Below are 22,181 nucleotides of genomic sequence, written 5' to 3'. Positions count from 1 at the left end.
ACTTCTTCTGGGTCAGAAATAGCTTGTTGGCTTTTCGATCTCCATCCCAAGGATTTTCTTAGCTGCTCCCAAATCTTTCATCTCAAATTCACTTTTCAGCTGACTTTTCAAATTGTGAATTTCTGTTAAATCCTTAGGAGCAATGAGTATGTCATCAACATATAATAATAGGTACACAAATGAACCATCATTTAACTTCCGGAAGTAAACACAACTATCATACATGCTCATCGAATAACCATGACCTAACATAAAGGAATCAAACATTTTATATCATTTTCTTGGAGACTACTTTAATTCGTACAAGGATTTCTTCAACAAGCAAACATGATCTTCTTTTCCTTCAATTTCAAATCCTTCGGGTTGATGCATGTATATTTTTCCTCAAGTTCGCCATGTAAGAAAGTTGTCTTAACATCAAGCTGTTCTAATTCCAAATCATACATGGCAACGAAGGCAAGCAAGACACGAATAGAGCTATGTTTAACAACGGGTGAGAAAATATTATTAAAATCAACTCTGTGTACCTCATTATAGCACTTTGCAACTAATCGTGCCTTATACCTCGCATCTTCAACCCCTGGAATGCCATCCTTTTTTTTGAAGACCCATTTGCAACCAACAATTATTTTTCCTGATAGCGGCTTCACAAGAGACCAAGTACCATTCTTGTGGAGAGACTCAATTTCTTCATTCATTGCAATCAGCCACTTGGCTGAGTCAGCACCAGAAACTGCTTCTAAATATTTTGATGGTTCTTCAATTTCTTCAGTTTCCTGTGCAACTGAAAAAGCAAATGCAACATAATCTCCAAACCTTAATGGTTGTTTACCTTCTCTTCTTGGTCTATGTTTGGCTATATAATACTCCTCTTCTTCTGGTTCAACTTCAGGTGTCTCAACTTCAGGAATTTCAGCTTCTGTCTCAACTTCAGGAGTTTCAATTGTATTTTGCTCCAAAGTTGATGAGCTTGGCTCAGAAGGAATGTCAATCTCAATCTCCACCTGGTTTTGTGTACTCTTTCCTTTATGAAGACTCTTTTCTAGAATGTAATATAGAGGATTCATCAAAGGTTACATCTCTACTAATTATAAATTTTGGAGCCGTAGGATCAGGATACCATAGTCGGTATCCTTTCACCCCAGATGCATACCCAAGGAAAATGCACTTTTTAGCCCTTGGCTCTAATTTTTCATTATTTACATGCATGTATGCAGGGCAACCAAATATCTTTAAATCAGAATAATTAGCAGGAGTACCTGACCACATTTCCTCTGGAGTCTTAAAGTTCAAAGGTGCAGAAAGAGCTCGTTTGACAATATAACAAGCTGTAGAGATAGCTTCTGCCCAAAAGGCGTTTGTCAACCCCGCATTTGAAATCATGCAACGAGCCCTTTCCAAAAGAGTTCTATTCATCCTTTCTGCCACACCATTTTGCTGAGGTGATATTTTCACTGTACGATGTCGAGCAATTCCTTCATTCTTGCAAAATTCATTGAATTCATCATTACAAAATTCTAAGCCATTATATATTCTAAGCCGCTTAACCTGTTTTCCTGTTTGCTTCTCAATCAAAACTTTCCATTGTTTAAAATTTAAGAAAACATCACTTTTATTTTTCAGGAAACAAACCCAAACTTTCCTTGAATAACCATCAATGAAAGTTAACATATACCTGGCACCACCTTTTGATGGGGTACGTGAAGGACCCCAAAGATCTGAATGAATGTAATTCAAAGTACCTTTTGTTCTATGAATCGCTGGAGATTTGAAGATGACTCTTTTCTGCTTCCTGAACACACAATGTTCACAGAATTCCATATTTTTGGTACTTTGGCCACATAAGAGACCTCTTTTGCTGAGGATGGAAAGACCTTTTTCACTCATATGCCCCAATCGCATATGCCACAATTTGGTGATGTCAGAATCTGATTTATCTGATATTGAAACTGCAGCAACACTTGTAACAGTAGATCTCAAAAGAGTATACAGCGTACCAGATCTGCGTGCTTTCATGATTACAAGAGCATCATGAAAAAATTTCAGAATTCCACCTTTACCTGTGTACTTGCACCCAAGAGATTCTAGAGTGCCCAAAGAGATGAGATTTTTCTTCAAGTCAGGAACATGTCTAACATCGGTGAGAGTTCTTACCACACCATCGTGCATTTTGATTCTGACTGTACCTTTTTCAATAACTTTGCAGGCAACATTGTTCCTCATTAAGACAACTCCACCTCCAATAGATTCATATGTGGTAAATAAATCCCGACTGAGACACATATAAGAACAACCCGAATCTAAAATTCACTAATTGTTAGATTTAAAACTATTATTAGTTGCTAAAAAATAGTTCTCTCAGTCTCATCAGCAGCTACACTTGCTTCGGCAGTGTCAGTATTTTTGTGTTCATTTTTTTTTCTGTATGCTTTTCTTTGTTTTTCAATTTAAAGCATTCAGAAATAATGTGGTCTTTCTTATGACAATATTTGCACATGACATTTCTGTATCTGGATTTTGACCTTGATTTAGGTTTCTCACTACTTGAATCTTTCTTATTAGATCTACTAAGGGTGTTCAAAGCCGAACCGAAACCGAAAACCGAACCGCAAAGTAGCTTAATGGCTTATTTGTATTGGGTTAACGGTTTAACGGACGGGGAACAGATTGAAATTTTTCTATTAACGGCTTATATATATAATTTATTTTTATCCATATTACTACTATATTTATTTTTTATCTTTTTAGTTTAAGTGGGTCAGTGGGACAACTAGCTTTCCCTTTAGCTTTATTTTCTGATTTCCCGTTCTCCTAAATCCTAATCCCTTCCCCACTTGATTAACATTTACAATAGTCCCCTTTAGAAACCCTAGCATCTAAACCAGCAGCCAGCCCTCTGGCCCCTCTCGTCTCTCCCTCTAACAAGAAATTCTCAAACAACAACCACGCACAGTCGCACACACGCATAGCCAGCAGAGTAAGGAAGAAGGAAAGAGGAAGTCAAAAAATGTATGGCCATGCTTTGCAAGTTAAAAGATTTATAATCAATTCTAATCATTCTTTTCTTCACTTCAATTGAAAATCAGGTTGATATTCAGTTAAAGAATATTATAACACAAGCCTGGATAATATTTGGGTTGATAAATATTTGGTTGATATTCAGTTAAAGAATGAAGTTTTTCTATATGAGTTGATAAATAGGGATAACTTTTTCATTACTTATTAGCAGAATATTTAATTGAATTTTCTCAAACTAACTATTGTTCTGTCTTAATTTGATCTTGTGTTTTTATGCAGATAATTCCTTAATTTGTATCATGGCTGAAAATATGCAAAGTCATAAGGTGATGGGTGAATGTGGTCAGTTGTCTTTTATTTTCTTTCAGTATTGTGATTTGTGAGCAATACTTATTTTTTGGGTCTAAAACATCAACTTTCTTTGTTAATTGTAGGCCTGGATTATGCAGATCCAAAGAAGAAGAGCAATTTTGTTGGTAAAATTCTTATGGCTATTGTGCTAACAACACTATGCATTCTTATGCTCAAGCAATCCCCATCTTCTAATACCCCAAGCAGTCCACATTCTCATGTATGAGACGATAATCATCCATTTGAATGTAGTTGATATATATATATGAGAAATATTGAATGTATGAGAAATGTTGATTGTGCTGAAGTATGTTAAGTTTCAATCAACTGAAACTAAACCGATAACCGCCAGATAATAGCTAAACCGATACCAATCCGCTCGATATCTTATCGGGTGGCTAGCGGATTAATACATTTAAAAACCGATAACTGATAAGCCAAACCATTAAGAGTAAATAACCGCCTGATCCGCCCGATAAGCAGCCCTAGGATCTACCTCTTATGAATAAGCCTTCCCCTTGGTTCCCACTAGTTTCCCCAGTAATATCTCTATCTATTTGTTATTTTGATTTCAAAATAAATTTGATATCTTTATAAGAGATATTATCCTTTCCATAAAGCATAGTATCTCTTATATGTTTAAACGATTGGGTAAGGAAACAAGCAATAACACAGCTTGATCATCATCTTTGATTTCAGCATCTATGTTACTTAAATCCATAAGAAGAGAATCAAAAGTATCAAGATGTGTAAGTATAGAGGTACCTTCAGCCATACGAAAAGTGTAGAGTTTTTGCTTTAGGTAAAACATGTTTTCTACTATTTTTTTTTTCTTTTCCATATATAGGGTTTTAAGCTTTTCCCATATGCCTTTGGCTGAGCTTTCTGCTGCAACTTCACGCAAAACCTCATTTGAAAGATTTAAAATAATACACGTTTTTGCCTTTTTATCTATGACCGCAAACTCCTTGTCCGTTATTTTATCCGATATCTTTTCATTTCCTTACAGTGCCAAATCTAAGCCATCCTGAATTAGGATAGCTTCCATCTTTAATTGTCACATTTCGAAGTTTGTACTTCGGTCAAAATTCTTAATATAAGACTTTGTTAGAATTATTTTGGCTATTTAAACTAACCCGGTTAGATCTGGCTCTGATACCAATTTGTTAGGATCGGGTTACCGGGTAGTGCGAAATTTAGCCAAACAACGTTATAATGACAATAACAAAAACAATGCAAGTTGATAATAACGGCAATTAAAGAAGATACAAATTTAATGCGGTTCGGTCAAGATAACCTACGTCCACAAGCGGAGGGGAGCAATTTTACTATACCAACAAGAGTACAAAAGAGAGTACAAAATTAGAGTAAATACTTTAATTAGTTCCAAATACCTCAAGAGAATAATCTCACAAGATCACTCCAAAAAAAGGGTTCACACAAGTGTTTCCCAACACTCACCCTCTTACAAAATACTCTATAATGAAATAAAGGAGGAGAAAGAAAGACAAGAGTGAAAAGCTCTTAAATTGGTATATTTGCAAATGAGGAGAAGCTCCTCTATTTTTAGCAAGAAATCCTTGTTATAATGGATATTATGTCATGGCAAATGTCATGAAAATTTGACCATAATACAAGGTGGGTGATCGGGTTTATGTCAAACTCAAACCTTATCGTCAGAATACTGTACGCCTTCAACAATATCCAAAACTGAGTAGGCGCTACTTTGGCCCATTTAAAATTCTTAAACGCATTGGAGAGGTTGCTTACAATTTAAAGTTACCTGAAGCTGCTCGTATTCATCATGTCTTTCACATTTCAATGCTCAATCGTTGTGTTGGAGAACCTGCTGAACAAATCACTCCTCTACATCTTACATATATGACTGGCCTTGGCCCTCATTCTTCTCTGAACCTTGAGGACAAGGTTCCCTTGCAGGGCGGGAGTATTGTTGTAACTCATCATAATGACATGGTGGACACCTCAGATGCTACCTTGGACCTGCCTAATCAACAAGAGATTGAAGTTGTGAGAAGAAGTAAGCGCGTGAGAGTCCCTTCCAAAAGACTAATTGATTTCGTTATAGGGACTGGGCGATGAAAACGTGAAGCGACAATATAGGTGCGCATGGTGTGAAGGATACCAAATGTTATAAATAGCTAATGGTGAATGTAGTAGAGTAGACATTTTGTTGCTTGTGAGTTTCTCATCTCTATTGTTTTGCAATTCTCTTTTCATCCCCAACTCTATTCTCTGCTATTTTTCCTCTATTGTTCCACTGCAAATTGGGTGTTGTAACTCCGTTCAATCGTGGTAATACAACCAGTTAGTTATTGAGTCAATTAGGTTATTTCATCTTGTTTCTATTTTTTAACATTTCTAACTTTTCCTTTTTCCTCATCTGAAAAATATTGGACATCTAAAGATATTGAAGGTGGATTCTATTAATAGAAAAGTAATACATTCTAGATAAAAGAAAAAGAAAAGTAAAATGGTTGTAGTCATTAGTTATTACCAATTGGTGACCGTAGACTATAGATCGAAAATACTCTGGAAAATCATTTGATCTAATAGTAATAAACATAACGAAGTTAATTATGGTTTTGAATTAAAATCTTGATAAATTTTAATTTTGAAAAAATTGTGTTTAAGTTTTGTAAGAACTTATACCTGAATTAAAATTTACTCCTTATTCCCCTTCAAAGTTCAACAAATTCTTAAACAAAAAAAGGATTGATTCCCACCTCCTCCCTCCCCCCCCCAAAAAAAAAAATCCTAATCCAAACGTACGACTTATCCAACAAGACTTCTCTCGTAAAACAAAGGACAACTAAATCGAAATAAAGTAAAATATTTTGTTTTGATTTCCGAAAACCAAAATTTTCTTAACCAAAACAGTTATACTTATTAGTTCAATTTTTCTTTGTTTTGAGTTCGGAAAACCAAAATTTTCTTAACCACAACAGTTATTCTTATTAGTTCAATTTTTCTTATGTAAAATGCCATTTTCTTTTCTCGATTAAAAAATGTCATATATCAGTGACAATATTGTGATACTTTTTGGATTTAGGCGTAACAATAAAAGCAAGGGTAATACACGAGGCACAACTGGAAAAAAACATACTTCCCCCATTTTAATTTATTCGAATCTATTTGAATAAGCACAAAGTTTAAGAAAAATAAAAATGACTTTTAAAATTTATTATTTAAAATAATTTATAAATATTTATATTAAATAGCTATAAATTATTTATTAAGAATAAAAAAAATAAAATAAAATTATTTTTAATTGTTTTTAAAAAAATCATTGTTATTGAAACGGAGGAAGTAAGAAAAAAGAAAAAACACGAGACGACAACATAGTCAAATGTCCGTGCCCGCGAGCAAAAGGGCTTTTCTTTTTCGTTCAGAAGAGAGAGGAAAAAGGGTTTTATAAGACTCCTCAGCTACTAATGATACAATACTCCTTTCCTCCTCTCTCTCTCCCTGTTTACATACAGTGTATGTATAGACAGAAGAGTCTGTACTGTATACATATATGGTCTCTGTTCTCTGCTTCTCCACCACCACTTTCAGACAAACAACAAGTAAACCCTTGTAAAACCCTAAAATTTTCTTACTTTTACAGGCTCACCCCCTCCAGTTGTTCTTTTTATTCTTTTGTGGTTAAAAATTAAAATAATATAGTACTTATTATAAAGACTTTATCAAGACGGCCGCTCTTTTGAGCAATAAGCTGCTAGTAAGCAGAGCTGCCATGGCATTCTTGGGGTTCTCAGTTCAGTCTTCCCCTTTCAAACCCACCTCTTATCTTTGGTTTTCCCCTCATTCCTTCTCCTCTTCTCGCTCCTTTTGGGCTTCTTCTGGTAAAGCCCTCCACAGGTTTGCCTTTTCTACCTTTTCTACCTTTTCTTTTATTATAAAGTTTCTTCCCTTTTAACCTTATTAATACTTGTCATAGTTTGGCTGATTACAGAGTTTAAGAAAGAAAAAGTACTTTTTATTGTTTGTGGGACTTTTGTTTTATTTGGTTACTGCCTGCCTCTTGTTTGGAATGCAGGGTGAGTACCATAGGAGTTTTTTGTTTCTTAATTTACTTATTAACCTTGTCTTTTGTAAAGTTTAAATGCTTGCAAAAGTGTTTCTGTAAACGATTTTGAGAATATACTAGACTTTATACGCTCCCTAGACACTTAGAAACAAGTCGAGTGATGCTTTTGTACACCCGTAATATGCTTCCTTGCTTCTGAAGTTGTTAATAAAATTACTTAGTAAAAAGTATTAGTAGATAGTTGGCATTACAGTTAGGACGAAGACGGTGGACCAATTATCAGTTTTCTAAGGAAATGTAAGGCCACCGTGGAGAATTATTCTAGTGCTGTTTCTTAAGTATGGTGGGTGGAGGGTGCCGACTTTGTGCTGATTATGGAAATTTGGAATATATTGCTGATCATGAGACATTGTCCCATCATATTATTTTGTAAAAAATGACACTTATTTTCTTCTACGAAGAGGATTTTTTGCTTCTTTGTCCACCACTCACCACTGTAATGCAGATACTTATGCCAGTTAAGATATATGTGAATATGTTTTCGACATTGTATGATCTGATGAATAGGGAGAGAAGAATAGAAAGCACAATGCCAGCGATTGAATGTTAGATTACCAAGTCCCAGTTCTTTTTCTATTCAAAACTGAATATCATTTGCAGGAGGGAAGATTGCAAAACTCAGAGTGTAGAAAATGCATCGTCCAGCTTAGCAGTGCTTGGCGATTCCATTAAACAAATATCAAGTCACGAAAGGAAGTTATTTTCTAGTGGACTACAACATAAAATTGAGGAAGACAGTACTTACGGATGGATCGCTGAAACTAATGCTCTTAAAGCTTCTAAAGCTAAAAGCTCTTATAATAGTTACAAAAAGATTTCAGCAGCAAATTGCAATGTTAGTGCCTCTACAAATCGGAGGGTGAAAGATGAATTTTTTGATGTTCCAACTGAAGTCAATACGAGAATGATGCGTGAACGCATCACCTCTAGCTATTCTGCCACAACCTGTATTTCAGGAGGCAACTTATCTTCAAAAAGCAAACCACCTTATAACCCTGCTGGAGGAGAAAAGAAGGTAGTTGGAAACTGGAGAGAGTATGAAAACCATTTGCCACAAGTATCTGTAGGTCTTACCCATTCAAGAGTCAATGGAGCTAGGTCAGTAAATAAGGTTGATGGTTCTAATGTATCTCATTACAAACCCTTATCAAAAGGTTCCCATCTTAATGGGCAATTATCAAGCAAAATTATGGAACCAAAGTTGGAGAAGGTAAATAAACTAAGGGAGGGTCATGCATCTGATCAACTAAGACACAGTGTGAATGGGACCGAGACCAAGGTAGTTACTGTCAAAGCAAAAGGTGTTATCCAGGAGCGTGCTATGAATAAAATGGAGAAGAATGTAATTCAAGCCGTGACAGCTGATGTCATGAATGGAGCTGAGGCCAATGCAAAAGGGGTTATCCTGGAGCGTGCAACTAATAAAATGGAAAAGAATGCAATTCAATCCATGGCAACTGATGTCGTGAATGGAACCAAGACTAGGATTGTCAATGATGAAGGAACAGGTGTAAGTCAGGTTTCCCTCCGTGAGAGGCTGGGTGCAATGTATGACAAAGTTCATATAGTTGACAATTTATCAGCAGCTAAGGAAGTTGTCAGAAAGCTTACAAGTCAGTACAGGCATCTCGTCCATGCGTGTGATACAGAGGCACGTCTATCTTAGTTTTGTTTGGTTTTTCTGATTTCTTGAGATTTCCATGCACATGGAGAATTCTTCATTTGCAATTTAATTTGTCGCTCAGCCACTTTAGAGATTATTTACCCTTTTTGATCAATCATACATAGGTAGCAAAGATTGATGTTAAGCAGCAAACACCTGTTGATCATGGAGAAATTATATGCTTCAGTATTTATTCTGGACCAGAGGCTGATTTTGGTGATGGGAAATCTTGTATCTGGGTAGATGTTCTTGATGGAGATGGCAAGAACCTCTTAGTTGAATTTGCTCCATTTTTCCAAGACCCATCCATTAGAAAGGTAGCTCTTTTATGATGGTAACTTTATTTGGTTACGTTTGTTCCTCCAAATGCCTTCTTTTGTGGCTGTCTATTGAAGATCTTTGTTCATGGCTTGTGTCATTTACTGCACCATATCATATACCATCAACATACAAATTATAATGTGCAGTGGTTTTTCTGTAGGTCTGGCACAATTATAGCTTTGACAACCATGTCATCGAGAACTATGGGTTTAAAGTATCTGGCTTTCACGCTGACACAATGCACATGGCACGACTTTGGGATTCCTCTAGGCGAACTTCAGGTGGTTATTCACTAGAGGCACTAACAGGTGATTCCACTGTCATGCGTGATGCTAGACCGGTCCATGCTGAAAGGCTGTTCCATGGTGAAGGTCTGTTTGGTAAAATATCTATGAAAACGATCTTTGGTCGGAAAAAGCTGAAGAAAGACGGAACTGAGGGTAAAGTTACTGTCATTCCTTCTGTTGAAGAGTTGCAAAAAACTGAAAGAGAATTATGGATTTGTTATTCTGCATTAGACTCCATAAGCACATTGATGCTTTACGAGAGTTTGAAGAATAAACTGGCTAAACGGATCTGGACATTCGATGGAGTTCGTAAAGGATCGATGTATGAGTTTTATGAGAAATACTGGCGTCCATTTGGTGAGCTTCTGGTTCAAATGGAAACTGAGGGTGTGCTGGTTGACCGTGCCTATCTTGCTGAGATTGAGAAAGTGGCTAAAGCTGAGCAGCAGGTTGCTGCTAATAGATTTCGTAACTGGGCAGCTAAGTACTGTCATGATGCAAAGTACATGAATGTTGGAAGTGATACACAGTTGCGTCAGCTGTTTTTTGGTGGCATCCAGAATAGGTATAAAGCTTTCCAAAAATTACTTTCTTGCAAAGAAACTTAATCTAAATGTTTAGTGTGTCGAATAACTTGCATTTTGCATATCACACATTTCTCGTTCATCTGTGTGTCCGGTAGTCAAATAGCATCCCTCTCTGTACTCTTTCACCAGTGTAGATATTATTGATTTTTGCTGTGTGCAATCAATTATGGTTGAGCAGCTATCCTTGGCAAATCCTGCAATGACACACAGGGCAATAAAATATGTACAGAAAGTGTAATCAACACATGAAGAACATGAGCCATAATGCAATCATGCTTTTGCTGTGTTATCAATCAGAAGCTTCTCTGCAAATCCCATCTTATTTTGTTATTGAGTAAAGTTAGATTTTATTGCTTATCTAAGGTACACGGGAGGTGCAAAATATATACATTGCAAAAACTCAAGCTCCCACAAAAGGGAGGTAATTGAGGAGTCGGAGTATAGTACCTAAATAACTAAACCAAAAGACCAAGTACAAGCATCTATATTTCAATCTCTGCGCTGCCCCTATTCAAATTTCACCTCTGCGAGAGGTGATGGCATCCTCGTGCATGAGATTCAACTTTCGAGGATCCATGTTCTTGTTAATTTCCAGATGCCATTTATACAACTGCAATAAATCCAGTTAACCTCCTGGAAGTTTTGCGTTGGAGTATGTTACCACAATTTCACATTAAGCTATGGCAGCAAATAATGTCTTTGGTTTCGTTTTTTCTTCAGGTTGTCTTATGCTTATTCAGTCCGAAAATACCTCGCATTTGATTTTCTTTTTCTTTCCAAAAATAATTTCTGAACAGAAAGAATTCTGATGAGAGTCTACCATATGAGAAAGAATTCAAAGTTCCAAATATCGATAAAGTAACTGAAGAAGGAAAGAAGGCTCCCACCAAATTTCGTAAAATCCGACTACATAGAATTTGTGATCTTATCGACACTGAGATGTACACTGCCAGTGGCTGGCCTTCTGTTAGTGGGGATGCTTTGAAGGCTCTCTCTGGCAAAGTTTCTGTGGACTTTGATATTCTTGATGAAGCGGATGACAATGCTGAGGAAGATCCTGAAACAAGCATTGATGAAGCTTTAGCTACAAATAATGAAGTTCCCAGTCAAGAACCAGAAGTTTCTATTTATGGATCAGCGTACAACGCCTTTGGAGGTGGGCAGAAAGGAATTGAGGCCTGCCATGCCATTGCAGCATTATGTGAAATGTGCTCCATAGGCTCTTTAATATCCAACTTTATACTCCCATTGCAAGTAAGTTGCTTTGTGTTCTTTTCCATGATGTGGTATATCCTAGTCAAAACTTGCTGGTAAAACAGTGAATTAAAGGGTCAGAACTCAGAAGGATTAGCAATCATTGATATCGAGTAGAAAATTCAAGGAATCCTTTACCTCTGTGATAGTAATCACTAATCAGTTATCACTAAATAGAGAGATGCAGTGGAAGATAGCCAAGAGTCATTTTTGTTGATGTTACCATACACCACATGCTTGTTGACAAACTGAAAGTTTGCGATGAGGAATTGATCTATAAAAAATTTGACTTGGTTTTATGTTGGCACTGATGTCATGGGTCTATGTGGGGAAGTTCCTACAATATTAAGTCTTCGCTGTGGATAACCGCTCAACGAATACTTAAAGGAGAAAAGAAAATACTAATCTTTTTCTGATTGTTTAAATAATTTTTCTGCTTTTGTAATAGCGCATGAGAATGACATTTCCTGAAGTTTCATGATGAGACGTTAAAAATAGTGATCGGCTTTCCTCTTTCATATATGAATCTCTGAGAAACATTTTTGCCTCAGGTGCTGTCTTTTTGAGCGACAAAAACTGACCGAGTTATTCACGGCTCACTGTTTAATCAGGCCTTAGTAGGGATTACTCTTGTTACCTCACCTTTGTTGTAAGGTGTCTAGGTGTTCACAATCAATGAATCAGGGTTTTCTGTAGGATAGGACACTCAAGAGCTTTCTTTGGACTCTGATTGTGATAGGTTAGCAATGTAGTGGAGACGGAAGTACCTAAACGTCATGGAAGATGGTTTTGAGGCAAACTGACCCAAGTATCATGCTTTTTCCCAAAAATTTATGTCTTGAATAATTTGCTCTAGAGATGTAGCAGCACAATAGTCACAAATTGCACCTCTCTACTTTTGGGTAAGAGATACCGTCTGATGTACCTTTTCTTGAGTTAATTTGCAGTGTGGGTTAGGTTTCTTTATTTTGAAGTCAAAGCTTTCTTTTTAATGACATTGCTCTTTCAATCTCAGGGCCAAGATGTATCGGGTGAGAATGGACGAATTCATTGTTCCCTGAATATTAACACTGAAACCGGGCGCCTGTCTGCGAGGAGACCAAATTTACAGGTTTATTTATATTTCACTCTGACTTCTTAACAGTTCACGTATTTTGTTTCACAGATATGCCATCAGTCACTTTTTGTCTTGTTTTCGATGTCGCTTCTCACAATTTTCTTTCTTGAACTCAAGATTTGATATTAACCTATAAATTTGCAAAAATGTCGCAAATGTGCTTCTCCTTTATCGCTAATTGGGCTCATGCTGTATTTCATGGCTCAAGTAAAGTGATACCATGTAAGAACTTCAATGGTCATCAGTCGTCACTTATGTTAGACCTTACACCACTATTATTATTATTATTATTATTATTTTTGCGCCAAACTACTCATCGGTCATTGCTTGACTGGAATGTTGTTTCAAATGTTATTTCTTGGCAATACAGAACCAGCCTGCTCTGGAGAAAGATAGGTACAAAATTCGTCAAGCTTTTGTAGCTGCACAAGGGAATTCCTTGATTGTGGCCGACTATGGGCAGGTATCAAGCCACTTACCAGTTATAATAGTTTATATTTTTTGAATTGGTTGCAAAAATATTGACATTTTTTCTTATAATTAGTTGGAACTTAGGATTCTTGCACATCTTGCCAACTGTAAGAGCATGTTGGATGCTTTCAAAGCTGGTGGAGACTTTCATTCAAGGACTGCTATGAACATGTATACTCACATCCGTGAAGCCGTTGAAAATGGTCAGGTACTTCTTGAGTGGCATCCTCAACCAGGTGAAGAAAAACCTCCGGTTCCTCTTCTAAAGGTAACTGCAAAACACTTATTGTGGATGGTGAAAATTTTCAGATTTAATATGTAGACGACAGGATAGTTGTTGGATTTAATGACCGTTGTATTTTACACCTTGTGAGCTACTTCCAAGGGGGAAAATTCCGCTTCTTCAAAAGAACAAGAATTTTAGTGCAAGAAGTTTGATTTATTGGGATTTTGATACAATATAATGCAAATTCCTTTTCAGGATGCTTTTGGCTCTGAAAGAAGGAAGGCAAAGATGCTCAATTTTTCAATTGCGTACGGGAAAACTACAATTGGACTTGCCCGCGATTGGAAGGTACTTCAGCATTTTGAGACAAAATATCTATTTAATTACCTTGATTTCTATAGAATTTGTTGGGTCTGCATGAGCTAAATGAATACTATTTCATACTTAGGTATCCGTAAAGGAAGCTAAGGAAACAGTTGATCGGTGGTATAGAGATAGAAAAGAAGTGTCAGATTGGCAGGAACAACGCAAATTTGAAGCACGCGAGTTCAGACGTGTTCACACACTTCTAGGACGGGCACGCTGGTTCCCATCAGTAAAAAATGCAACTGGATCTGTAAAAGGTCACATAGAATGAGCTGCTATAAATACTCCAGTGCAGGTCCATCTTAACACACTTCGCCCTATTCTTTGTGTGTATTGCCATCGTCTCTCCCTTCTTTTTTCTTTAATAAGTTGTCTGCATGCCACGTATGCCATGCTGACTTCTGAAGTTTTTGACAGGGAAGTGCTGCAGATGTTGCTATGTGCGCCATGTTAGAGATATCAAAGAATGCACGACTAGAGGAGCTTGGATGGAAATTGCTTTTACAGGTTTATCTTCCATTGCCCTTTAGTGGACTCATCTCATTTTAAGAAACAGAAAAAGTGAGAAATAAATAAAAAAAGAAAAAACTGTATTCTGCTATCATATTTGCTGTGGGTGCTTCTCTCAATATCTCGAGCTGTGTTCACCTACAACTTTGGAGCTCACCTGTTAAGTTTTGATCTCAAGCTGAGTTTGATACGCATGTCTGTTAACTGGGGTATAGGGTTTGCCATTTGTTGTGCGTAACTACAGATGATAAGATTATAACCAAAATTTTCAGGAATGTTGGAAGATGAATGGTTACTAGGAGGGAGATTCATTTTTCCTGTAACAGAAAGGGCATATGGCACATTTACTAGGAGGGAGATTCATTTTACTAGGAGGGAGATTCATTTTTCCTGTAACAGAAAGGGCATATGGCACATTTATATTTTTATGTTTGGCATAGCTTAGAATAATTTATGTATGTGTCTTAATTTTTTTTTGCAGTCCCAGTTAATTGTTTGCGTCGTTTGTCATTAGCTAACAATTGTACGTTATTGTTTGTTTTTCGAATAGGTTCATGATGAAGTTATTTTGGAAGGGCCGGAAGAATCTGAAAACGAAGCCATGGCAATAGTGGTTGACTGCATGTCCAAGCCTTTTGGTGGAAAGAATATTCTCAGAGTTGACCTATCTGTTGATTCTAAATGTGCCAAAAACTGGTATTCTGCCAAGTAGATGATGGATTTCATCGACATATACATGGACTTTTATCCAACTCGGCTCCATTCCCTGCATTTGTTTTGACCCTCTGAAATGTATACAGATTAATCTAACTCGATCTCATCGTCCCAATCATGAGGTAAGTCCAGTGTGTCAGCGAACGGATGTCTTTGCTTGCGACCATCAATTCGTAGCTGCCTTCATTACATGCAAGTCCAGAACCTAGTGCTGTTAGTCCATTTTTTCAACAGGTCTTAGATAGCCTGTTGTAACCTTAATACATATGTAAATACTAACTTTTCTTTTTCTTTTTGAGTAAGTTGTATGTAGCCCTTGATTTTGAGATCAAAATGTTTGTAAAAGTACATCTTACCCTTGTGATGATGTCTTGCCAGCCTTTTTCTCTACATAGGTGTATATTTATTGGCCTGGCCTAGACTAGAGTTTTTTCAACATCTTATTCTCTTTTGTACCATTACCCTTGTTTTCATATGAACCTAGAAAGGCTATGTATCCTCTTTCTCTCTTGTGCTTGAAAGTTTTACCTACAGATTTTGGCCGTTGAAGAAACTAAATGTGTAATTACCTGTAATCAAACTTAATCACATAAATTAACTTATGTATCCTAATGATATCAAGAATATTAGTGCGGTAAGCTTCAAGTCCATGTTCTTTTCTTCTAACACCTCTTTTTAAATTAAAAATCAGAAGATTTTAATTTCTTTAATAATTGAAAATGAGCCACAAGCCCACAACCATGACGTCGTGGTAGGAGATTTGGGGCTACAAATACAATATTGAGATGAATGGAAGGAGTTAATGGTGGACCAAACACTTGAATAGAAAGAAAATTAGTATTAGTTTAAAATTTTTGCAAGTGGACATTTAGTTCATAATATTGTATTTGGTGGAGGATCTTGAGATAATATTGTTTGAGGCTTGAAACACGTTAAATTCCTCCATTTCCTTCCCGAAATTAAGTAGTTTTAGTAGATATAACAAGCTTACATTAATTCCTTATGGTTTTCGCTCATTTCAATCACAATATATCATTACTCGCATACCAAATATGTGACAACATTTATAATACGGTTTACGATTAGAAGAACATAATTGTTTATATATATACTAATTTGGCATGATTAGTACCCTTTTATCCTTCTTTTTGCAAGCCAAACAAATCAACATGTCTATTATTAGGTCAAAGATATTGAAGAAGATTATTCATTAAAGAACCTGGAAAACAGACAAAATATGCACAGCTAATGCGATTCCGTCTCCTTTCTTTCTTTATTAGCTCCTTACTTAAGACAAAACAATCCGACTTGGTAAATATTTGTATTTATTAGATGATTTTTCTAAAAATTTTGTGTCGTATGAGTTGGACAAAAATAATAAATTTGAACTAAATAAAAGGTTTTATTAGTGAAATATTTCCTATGTTCCAATTTATATAATATCTTTTCATTTTTATGTCGTTCCAAAATATTTGACGTCATTCTATTTTAATTTATTAAACGATTCATGGGTTAACCTTTAATAGGATGCTCTCTTTCAACATATATTTTTAATTTTTTTTATATTAGCAGCTTGTTTGGATGGTTGTTACCTGTATCAGTATTGTATTGTTATCCCAAAATAATGTTTGTTTTGATTGTTTCATTAAAATTGATTTTGTTGTATTGTTAAATCCATTGTTTCGGAACAATGAAAAGTCCTGTTTTTTGAAACAACCGATTTGGTGTGGTGGGATTGTTTCCTATTTTTCTTTTTAATTATGCTCTACCTTATTACTCTATAATTCTATTTTATCCTTTGCCTTTTTTTCTTTAAACACCAAATCTCCCGCATATAACCTACTTTGTCTTAGTCCCTTTTTTTTCCAACTCCAACGGTAAAAGGTATAGGTTTTGACTTCTTTTTTGTTTCGTTTTTTCTCATAATGTGATTTTAACTCCATTTCTTTGTTCCTTTGTCTGCCAATTCTCGTTCCTTTCCTTATCATAGTTCTTTATTTTTTTCTAATGATAGTTAAAGATATATTTGGTGATAAATTAAAGGCATATTTTGTGATAAATTAGTAGAAAGTAGTTTTCTTAAATTATTTTTATGCGTAATTTTTGATAAATTTAATATTTAAACAGTTGAAAGTATTTTAGTAAACTTAATATTTAAATAGTACGATCAAATAATACAATCTATCCAAAAATTATATTCATAAAATAATATAATATAATATAATATAATATAATATAATACATTATAAAACATGGTTAAGCACCATCCAAACAAGGTGTAAGTTAATATAGAGATTGATGCATCATTTTTGGCACAAGATACCTTTCTCGAGAATGACACAAATGCATCGAATTTCTGCAGTCAAATCTCGCCCTTGACAAAGGGGATTTGCTCATCTTAATTTGGTACAATAACCTGTCTCTTTACACTTTTTTTCAGAATTCCAATTGCCGCTCTTTTTTTAGGTAAATTTCGAATCATTAGCTTATTTTTAAACTTCTAATCGAAATCCTTATCGTTGTATTCTGCTTTATAGATTTCATGTTATCTCATTGAGCTTCAATCCAGAATACTGTACTCACTCAGCTTAGAATTTAGATCTATTTGTTCTATTGACTTCCCAAAGTTTCAATCTTTCCCCTTGTAGAACTTTTGGGTCTTATTAACCGTGTCTAGTTGATTCATAGATTGAATACTTCAATTTTAATGTCTCTTTACCTTCTTTAGAATTTGTTATTTGTGAAGCTGGCCTAGATATCACAGCCCTAAAAAATAGGGAGAATGACACAAATAGGATCATTTGGTGCCACCGTTAGAATTTTGATTCCGGTAAGAAAAGTCTTGGGAAAATAATCTCCAGTCATAATTTTGAAGCACGCTGGTGAGAAATTCTTAGGAAAGTCTTATGGTGATTCGTCAGAATATTGCCATAATTTGCAAGTTACGATGATTGTCACAAAATTCTTACGTTTGCCATATTTTTGTGCAATTAGCCACAAAATTATGACCGATCACCAGAATTTTTCGCGTTGTGGCTGAAAATTCTAGTACTTCAAAATTCTAACACGGGATTATTTTCCCTTAACTTTCCCTAACAAGGTCAAAATATAAAGCGTGGTTAAAAAAAAAAGTCCATCTAGAGTCATTCCCACTAAAAAATGGTTTGTCAGGAGAAAATATGTAGCTTAGATAATTAGGCTTATGTTTTTTGGCTTCTATTTTTATTTTAATGATAATGCTGTGTTGAGGCTAGCTTGTGCGCAACTCAACTACTGCTTCTATTGTACTATAGTTATCTGTTTTCTCTCTGTGATATTGGGTTTGAATTTGATTAGGTAACATGTTGGATGTTTCATCTCTTAGACATATCTAGGCTCTACTTATGAGACAATTCCATTTCCAATCTAAGCATCAGTATAACTAGTTAATCGTGTACAGTTTTCTCGTAGCTGTATACCCCTTAACAAACAATCTGTTATGACTCCCTTTGACTTTTGATCTTGTTATAACCTGACAGCGTATTTATTTACCGGAAAATGCAGGCAGTGAGCTTTATGTTTTGTTATTTTGCAGTTTCTTAAGTTATCTTGCTTTTCTTGGGATGACTTTTAGTTATTAATTCTAGCTTCCTTGTTTATGATAATGATCTTTCTGTTTTTACATGTTTGTTCCTGATAAATTTAGGATATTGGAATTTGTCTAGAGAAAATATATTCTCTCATTCTGCTCGTAGCTCTTTTGCTATGCTTTTCCTTAATCGTCTTTACTCTTGAATTTAGATACAGAAATCATCTCAACCAGGATGTTATAAAGAGATTGACAGGCTTTTTATGAGCTTATCCTGTCGCAGTTGGGTATATCCAAGTATCGTCTAGAGCAATCTCAGAATATCCGGAAAGAGTTATGGTTCAGACATTAGAGTCCATGAGGGGTGGTGGAGGTTCTATTAAAGTGGGAACAACTGGTACGATCAGTGCCCTCATGTCAAGAGAATTAGATTCAAAAACATCTGCTTCTCCAACATCTATATCACATAGTTATAGGTCTCCTTCTGTTTGTTCATTCTCTGCTGGTGATGCTACCAGTCCTAAAAGAATGAAGCCAAGAACATCAATTGATGAGGCTAGCAGCAGTTGGGTGTCTGAAGATAATAAAAATAGCCCTGAGATAGTCAAGAAGGCAAAGCACTATAATTGTAAAACTCCTCAAAGGCCAATACTAGAAGCAGACAATTCTTCAGCAGATGGAACTCCTATTAGGCAGAAAACGGACAGAAAGAGACCGACCTTGGTGGAAATTGTGGACATAAAATGTGGTAGTGCGGAAAAAACATGGGCAACCCCTATGAAGAGTCGCCTGAAGAAGCTTGGTTTCTCAAAGCTTTCTGAGAACCCAGCTTAGGTATGCAGCCTTTAGATCCCTATAAGTGAATCCAGAAATTGCTATTGGGCAATTACATTCCGCAACTTCTACCGCAGAAAACATGCTGGTTATGAGCTTATTGCTCCCTTTCTTTTTCTTTTTGGGTTTTGTGGCCAATGAACCAAGCTTTTGTCTGGCGTAACGGCTAGCTGGAAGCACGTCTGCAGGTTGCCAAGGCTTACTAGAGATATCTGATATCATGACAGCCTATTTCCAGCATACTGAAGTACTCGATTTCTTGCAAGATGAGGGATCCGATTGTGCCTTTGCTCCACATTTCAGCTGGGCAATTTTTTGTTGCTATCTTTTGAGCAACAGGGAAGCCTAAGCCATTACATTTATTCTAGATCTTAGCTTGGTAGGAGGCAAGGTGATGGCCCTGAGCCTGAGGTTGAAGAGAGGTCAGTAGGGGCTCGGATCATGTTCTGATTCTTGTATTGCAATTTTGGTTGTGCCATATTCATAGTTCTTTCATGTAACTTCTTTACTGTATGTTCTCCATCTAATGAAGTGTAAACTAGGGTGATGGGAGATTGGGTGGCACTGGCAATCACTCTATTCATGTGTTTGTAGTACAAAAACAATAAAGATGCTTAACTCTCGTGCCAGCTTCTAACTACTTGTGCATTCAGTTAAGCTCATTTCAACCAAGAATTGGTGATAATATTTTGGTTTTATTCCCTTAATCTCCCCCACCCCCCACGCAACCCCACCCCTTTGGATAAAAAACTGTATTTTGCTGTTGAGCTGAACATATTTCAGCTTTGGCCCAGGAATCAAAGCTGCCAAATGTTTCTTAGTTAACGTCGGCTGTTACTTCTTTGATATTGGTGAAATTGGTCCACTCTAATTGTACAATCTTCAAAGAAATTTGATTTTGGATTGATACTTGGTGGTTTCTTGTTTCTATTAAGGTGATCATTTGAACTATTAATGAAGTCTTCACTAGAATCTCCTTTAAGCCGTTACTAGAACGAAACTACATCCAGTGGAATCATATTGAATATTTGATGGTACATTTTGTACCATGCTAAAAAAATTGATCTTTGTTTACCAACCATACATTATCTAACCAAAATCCAATTCTCTCTCAATATGTTCCTTAAAAATCTGATTCGGGTAGATTCCTGAACACGGAAAATCTTTCATTGGCAGGTGATTGTGTTTTTCACGTATTCCGTTACTCATGTTAGTATTCTCACTTTTGATATCTCCAGGTCTTGTCACCTTTGTACTATGAGCTGAACCTCTTCAATAACCAACATCCGACTCTTGTTCCTCAATGTATTTTCATGTTGAATATAAAAATAACAAGAAGTTAAGGCTCTAGGCTTCTTGCTTTCCATCTTTTGTTATTGAACAGAAAGATAAAAGGAATCTGGCTTTATTAAGTTCAAATTATCTTGAGATTTAACAAGTAACCAATCATATACTGCGATAGTCGAGTAAGGTTCTATATTGACGAACTAGAATGCAAGAGGAAAATTTCAAACAAAATATAAAGTCAACTACGTGACCTTCCCTGTAGTTCGATTGAACTATACGAATCCTCTGTCCTCCAACAAGCATTCAACTCATTTGACAATAATACAAATCTCTCGCTCCAAATGTGTGAGTACTCTTCCATTACATCCCACCATTCCCTCCCAAAAGAATAAAAAGAAGTGCACATAGAGGAAAAATAAATGAACAAAATAAATTTATCACCCGAGGAAAAAAATTTCTCTCAAGAATTTATTGTTTTATATTAATGGACTAAACAAAAGAAGAAATGAAAAATGAAAAAGGGACAAAAGATGTTGGTTAGGATTATAGCAAGCTCACAAAGTTTGCTAAATATCAGAGCCAGGTTTCGATCCTGGGACCTGTGGGTTATGGGCCCACCACGCTTCCGCTGCGCCACTCTGATTATTGATACCTAAATTGCTTCATTTCCATAATAATAGCTAATGATGGTGCCCCAATAATCTAATATATTTATTATTATAGATAGTAAATAATATGCTTTATTTTGCCTTTGGCATTTTCTTTTCATCTATCAATTACATGTCCCTAACTGTAAAAATCAGACAACTCCAAAGTTTAAATAACAAAAAGTCTCCCACCCGGAGAATATCAAAAGGAAAACACTTTTTCTATGTGGTACACTTAGGCCCCGTTTGTCCATTAACTTTTTTTTTCTTTTTAAAAAATATATTTGTCCTTCAAATTTTATTTGAAATTTCGAAAATAGTGCTTCACAAACAAAAATAAGGTTAGAATTTTGTATTCCCCTCTCATAAAACTACAATATTTTTTCAAGTGAAATGCATGTCAAAACATAATTTTAAATACTATTTTTTAACTTAACTCCAAATACTACTTTTTTTCAAAAATTATAATTTTTATGTTCAAACGCCTACTTAATTCTTAAGCATTAGTATTTTGCAGTAACTAGTTGCAGAACTGTGAACGCTTCCTCCTAAATAACTTTCAGATTGGACAGGAAATATTTATTGTCTCAAATCTTTTATTATAATCATCTTTCAATATGTATGAAATTTCGGAACATGACTAGTAAAATTAATTAATAGTCGTAACGTTGAATTACTATGGTGATAATAATTTAGTCTAGCTCATAAACTTTCCATAACATTATTACTAGCAGGTTAAAAACTTCAAATCAATTTGCCAAAAGGGGACAAATGAAAAATCCTAAAGATTAGACAAAATGAAAATCAAAAGAAGGACCATTTGTGTAAAAACATTACCTTATATATCCT

General features: G+C 35.6%; 2 protein-coding genes across 8 annotated transcripts; both read left to right on the top strand.

Annotated features, from left to right (window-relative positions):
- The first annotated feature begins 6,777 nt into the window (after positions 1 to 6,777).
- LOC104095958 (DNA polymerase I B, chloroplastic/mitochondrial-like) lies at positions 6,778 to 15,454 on the top strand. Of its 4 annotated transcripts, none has more exons than XM_070181506.1 (12): positions 6,779 to 7,251; positions 8,081 to 9,131; positions 9,269 to 9,460; positions 9,625 to 10,316; positions 11,136 to 11,592; positions 12,608 to 12,703; positions 13,080 to 13,172; positions 13,254 to 13,448; positions 13,662 to 13,754; positions 13,855 to 14,098; positions 14,190 to 14,279; positions 14,833 to 15,454. In XM_070181506.1, exons 1-10 carry the CDS (start codon positions 7,127 to 7,129, stop codon positions 14,041 to 14,043), a joined length of 3,183 nt encoding a protein of 1,060 aa, XP_070037607.1. In that variant the 5' UTR covers positions 6,779 to 7,126; the 3' UTR covers positions 14,044 to 14,098; positions 14,190 to 14,279; positions 14,833 to 15,454. The 4 variants fall into 4 exon arrangements, with proteins under 4 accessions (XP_070037608.1, XP_070037607.1, XP_070037606.1 ...); XM_070181505.1 differs by having other exon boundaries at positions 8,081 to 9,135; positions 9,273 to 9,460; positions 13,855 to 14,067; XM_009602210.4 differs by having other exon boundaries at positions 6,780 to 7,251; positions 13,855 to 14,067.
- A 1,820-nt stretch (positions 15,455 to 17,274) lies between these two features.
- On the top strand, positions 17,275 to 20,081 carry LOC104095959 (uncharacterized). Of its 4 annotated transcripts, none has more exons than XM_009602214.4 (2): positions 17,275 to 17,402; positions 18,783 to 20,081. In XM_009602214.4, the coding sequence occupies exon 2, from the start codon at positions 18,901 to 18,903 to the stop codon at positions 19,396 to 19,398; it is 498 nt and encodes a 165-aa protein (XP_009600509.1). In that variant the 5' UTR covers positions 17,275 to 17,402; positions 18,783 to 18,900; the 3' UTR covers positions 19,399 to 20,081. The 4 variants fall into 4 exon arrangements, with proteins under 4 accessions (XP_009600509.1, XP_009600507.1, XP_009600508.1 ...); XM_009602212.4 differs by having other exon boundaries at positions 17,285 to 17,402; positions 18,777 to 20,081; XM_009602213.4 differs by having other exon boundaries at positions 17,293 to 17,462.
- Positions 20,082 to 22,181: the final 2,100 nt, after the last annotated feature.

The sequence above is a fragment of the Nicotiana tomentosiformis genome, chromosome 7 (genome assembly GCF_000390325.3).
Source record: "Nicotiana tomentosiformis chromosome 7, ASM39032v3, whole genome shotgun sequence".
NCBI lineage: Eukaryota > Viridiplantae > Streptophyta > Magnoliopsida > Solanales > Solanaceae > Nicotiana > Nicotiana tomentosiformis.
This window is presented reverse-complemented; position numbering and strand designations above follow the sequence as displayed.

Excerpts from the sequence above, each read along its gene's own strand:
- LOC104095958 (XM_070181506.1), top strand. The coding sequence starts at position 7,127 with ATGGCATTCTTGGGGTTCTCAGTTCAGTCTTCCCCTTTCAAACCCACC. Across the intron at positions 7,252-8,080 it reads TCTGGTAAAGCCCTCCACAG|GAGGGAAGATTGCAAAACTC; the intron begins GTTTGCCTTTTC and ends TATCATTTGCAG. Across the intron at positions 13,449-13,661 it reads CTCCGGTTCCTCTTCTAAAG|GATGCTTTTGGCTCTGAAAG; the intron begins GTAACTGCAAAA and ends ATTCCTTTTCAG.
- LOC104095959 (XM_009602214.4), top strand. The coding sequence starts at position 18,901 with ATGGTTCAGACATTAGAGTCCATGAGGGGTGGTGGAGGTTCTATTAAA.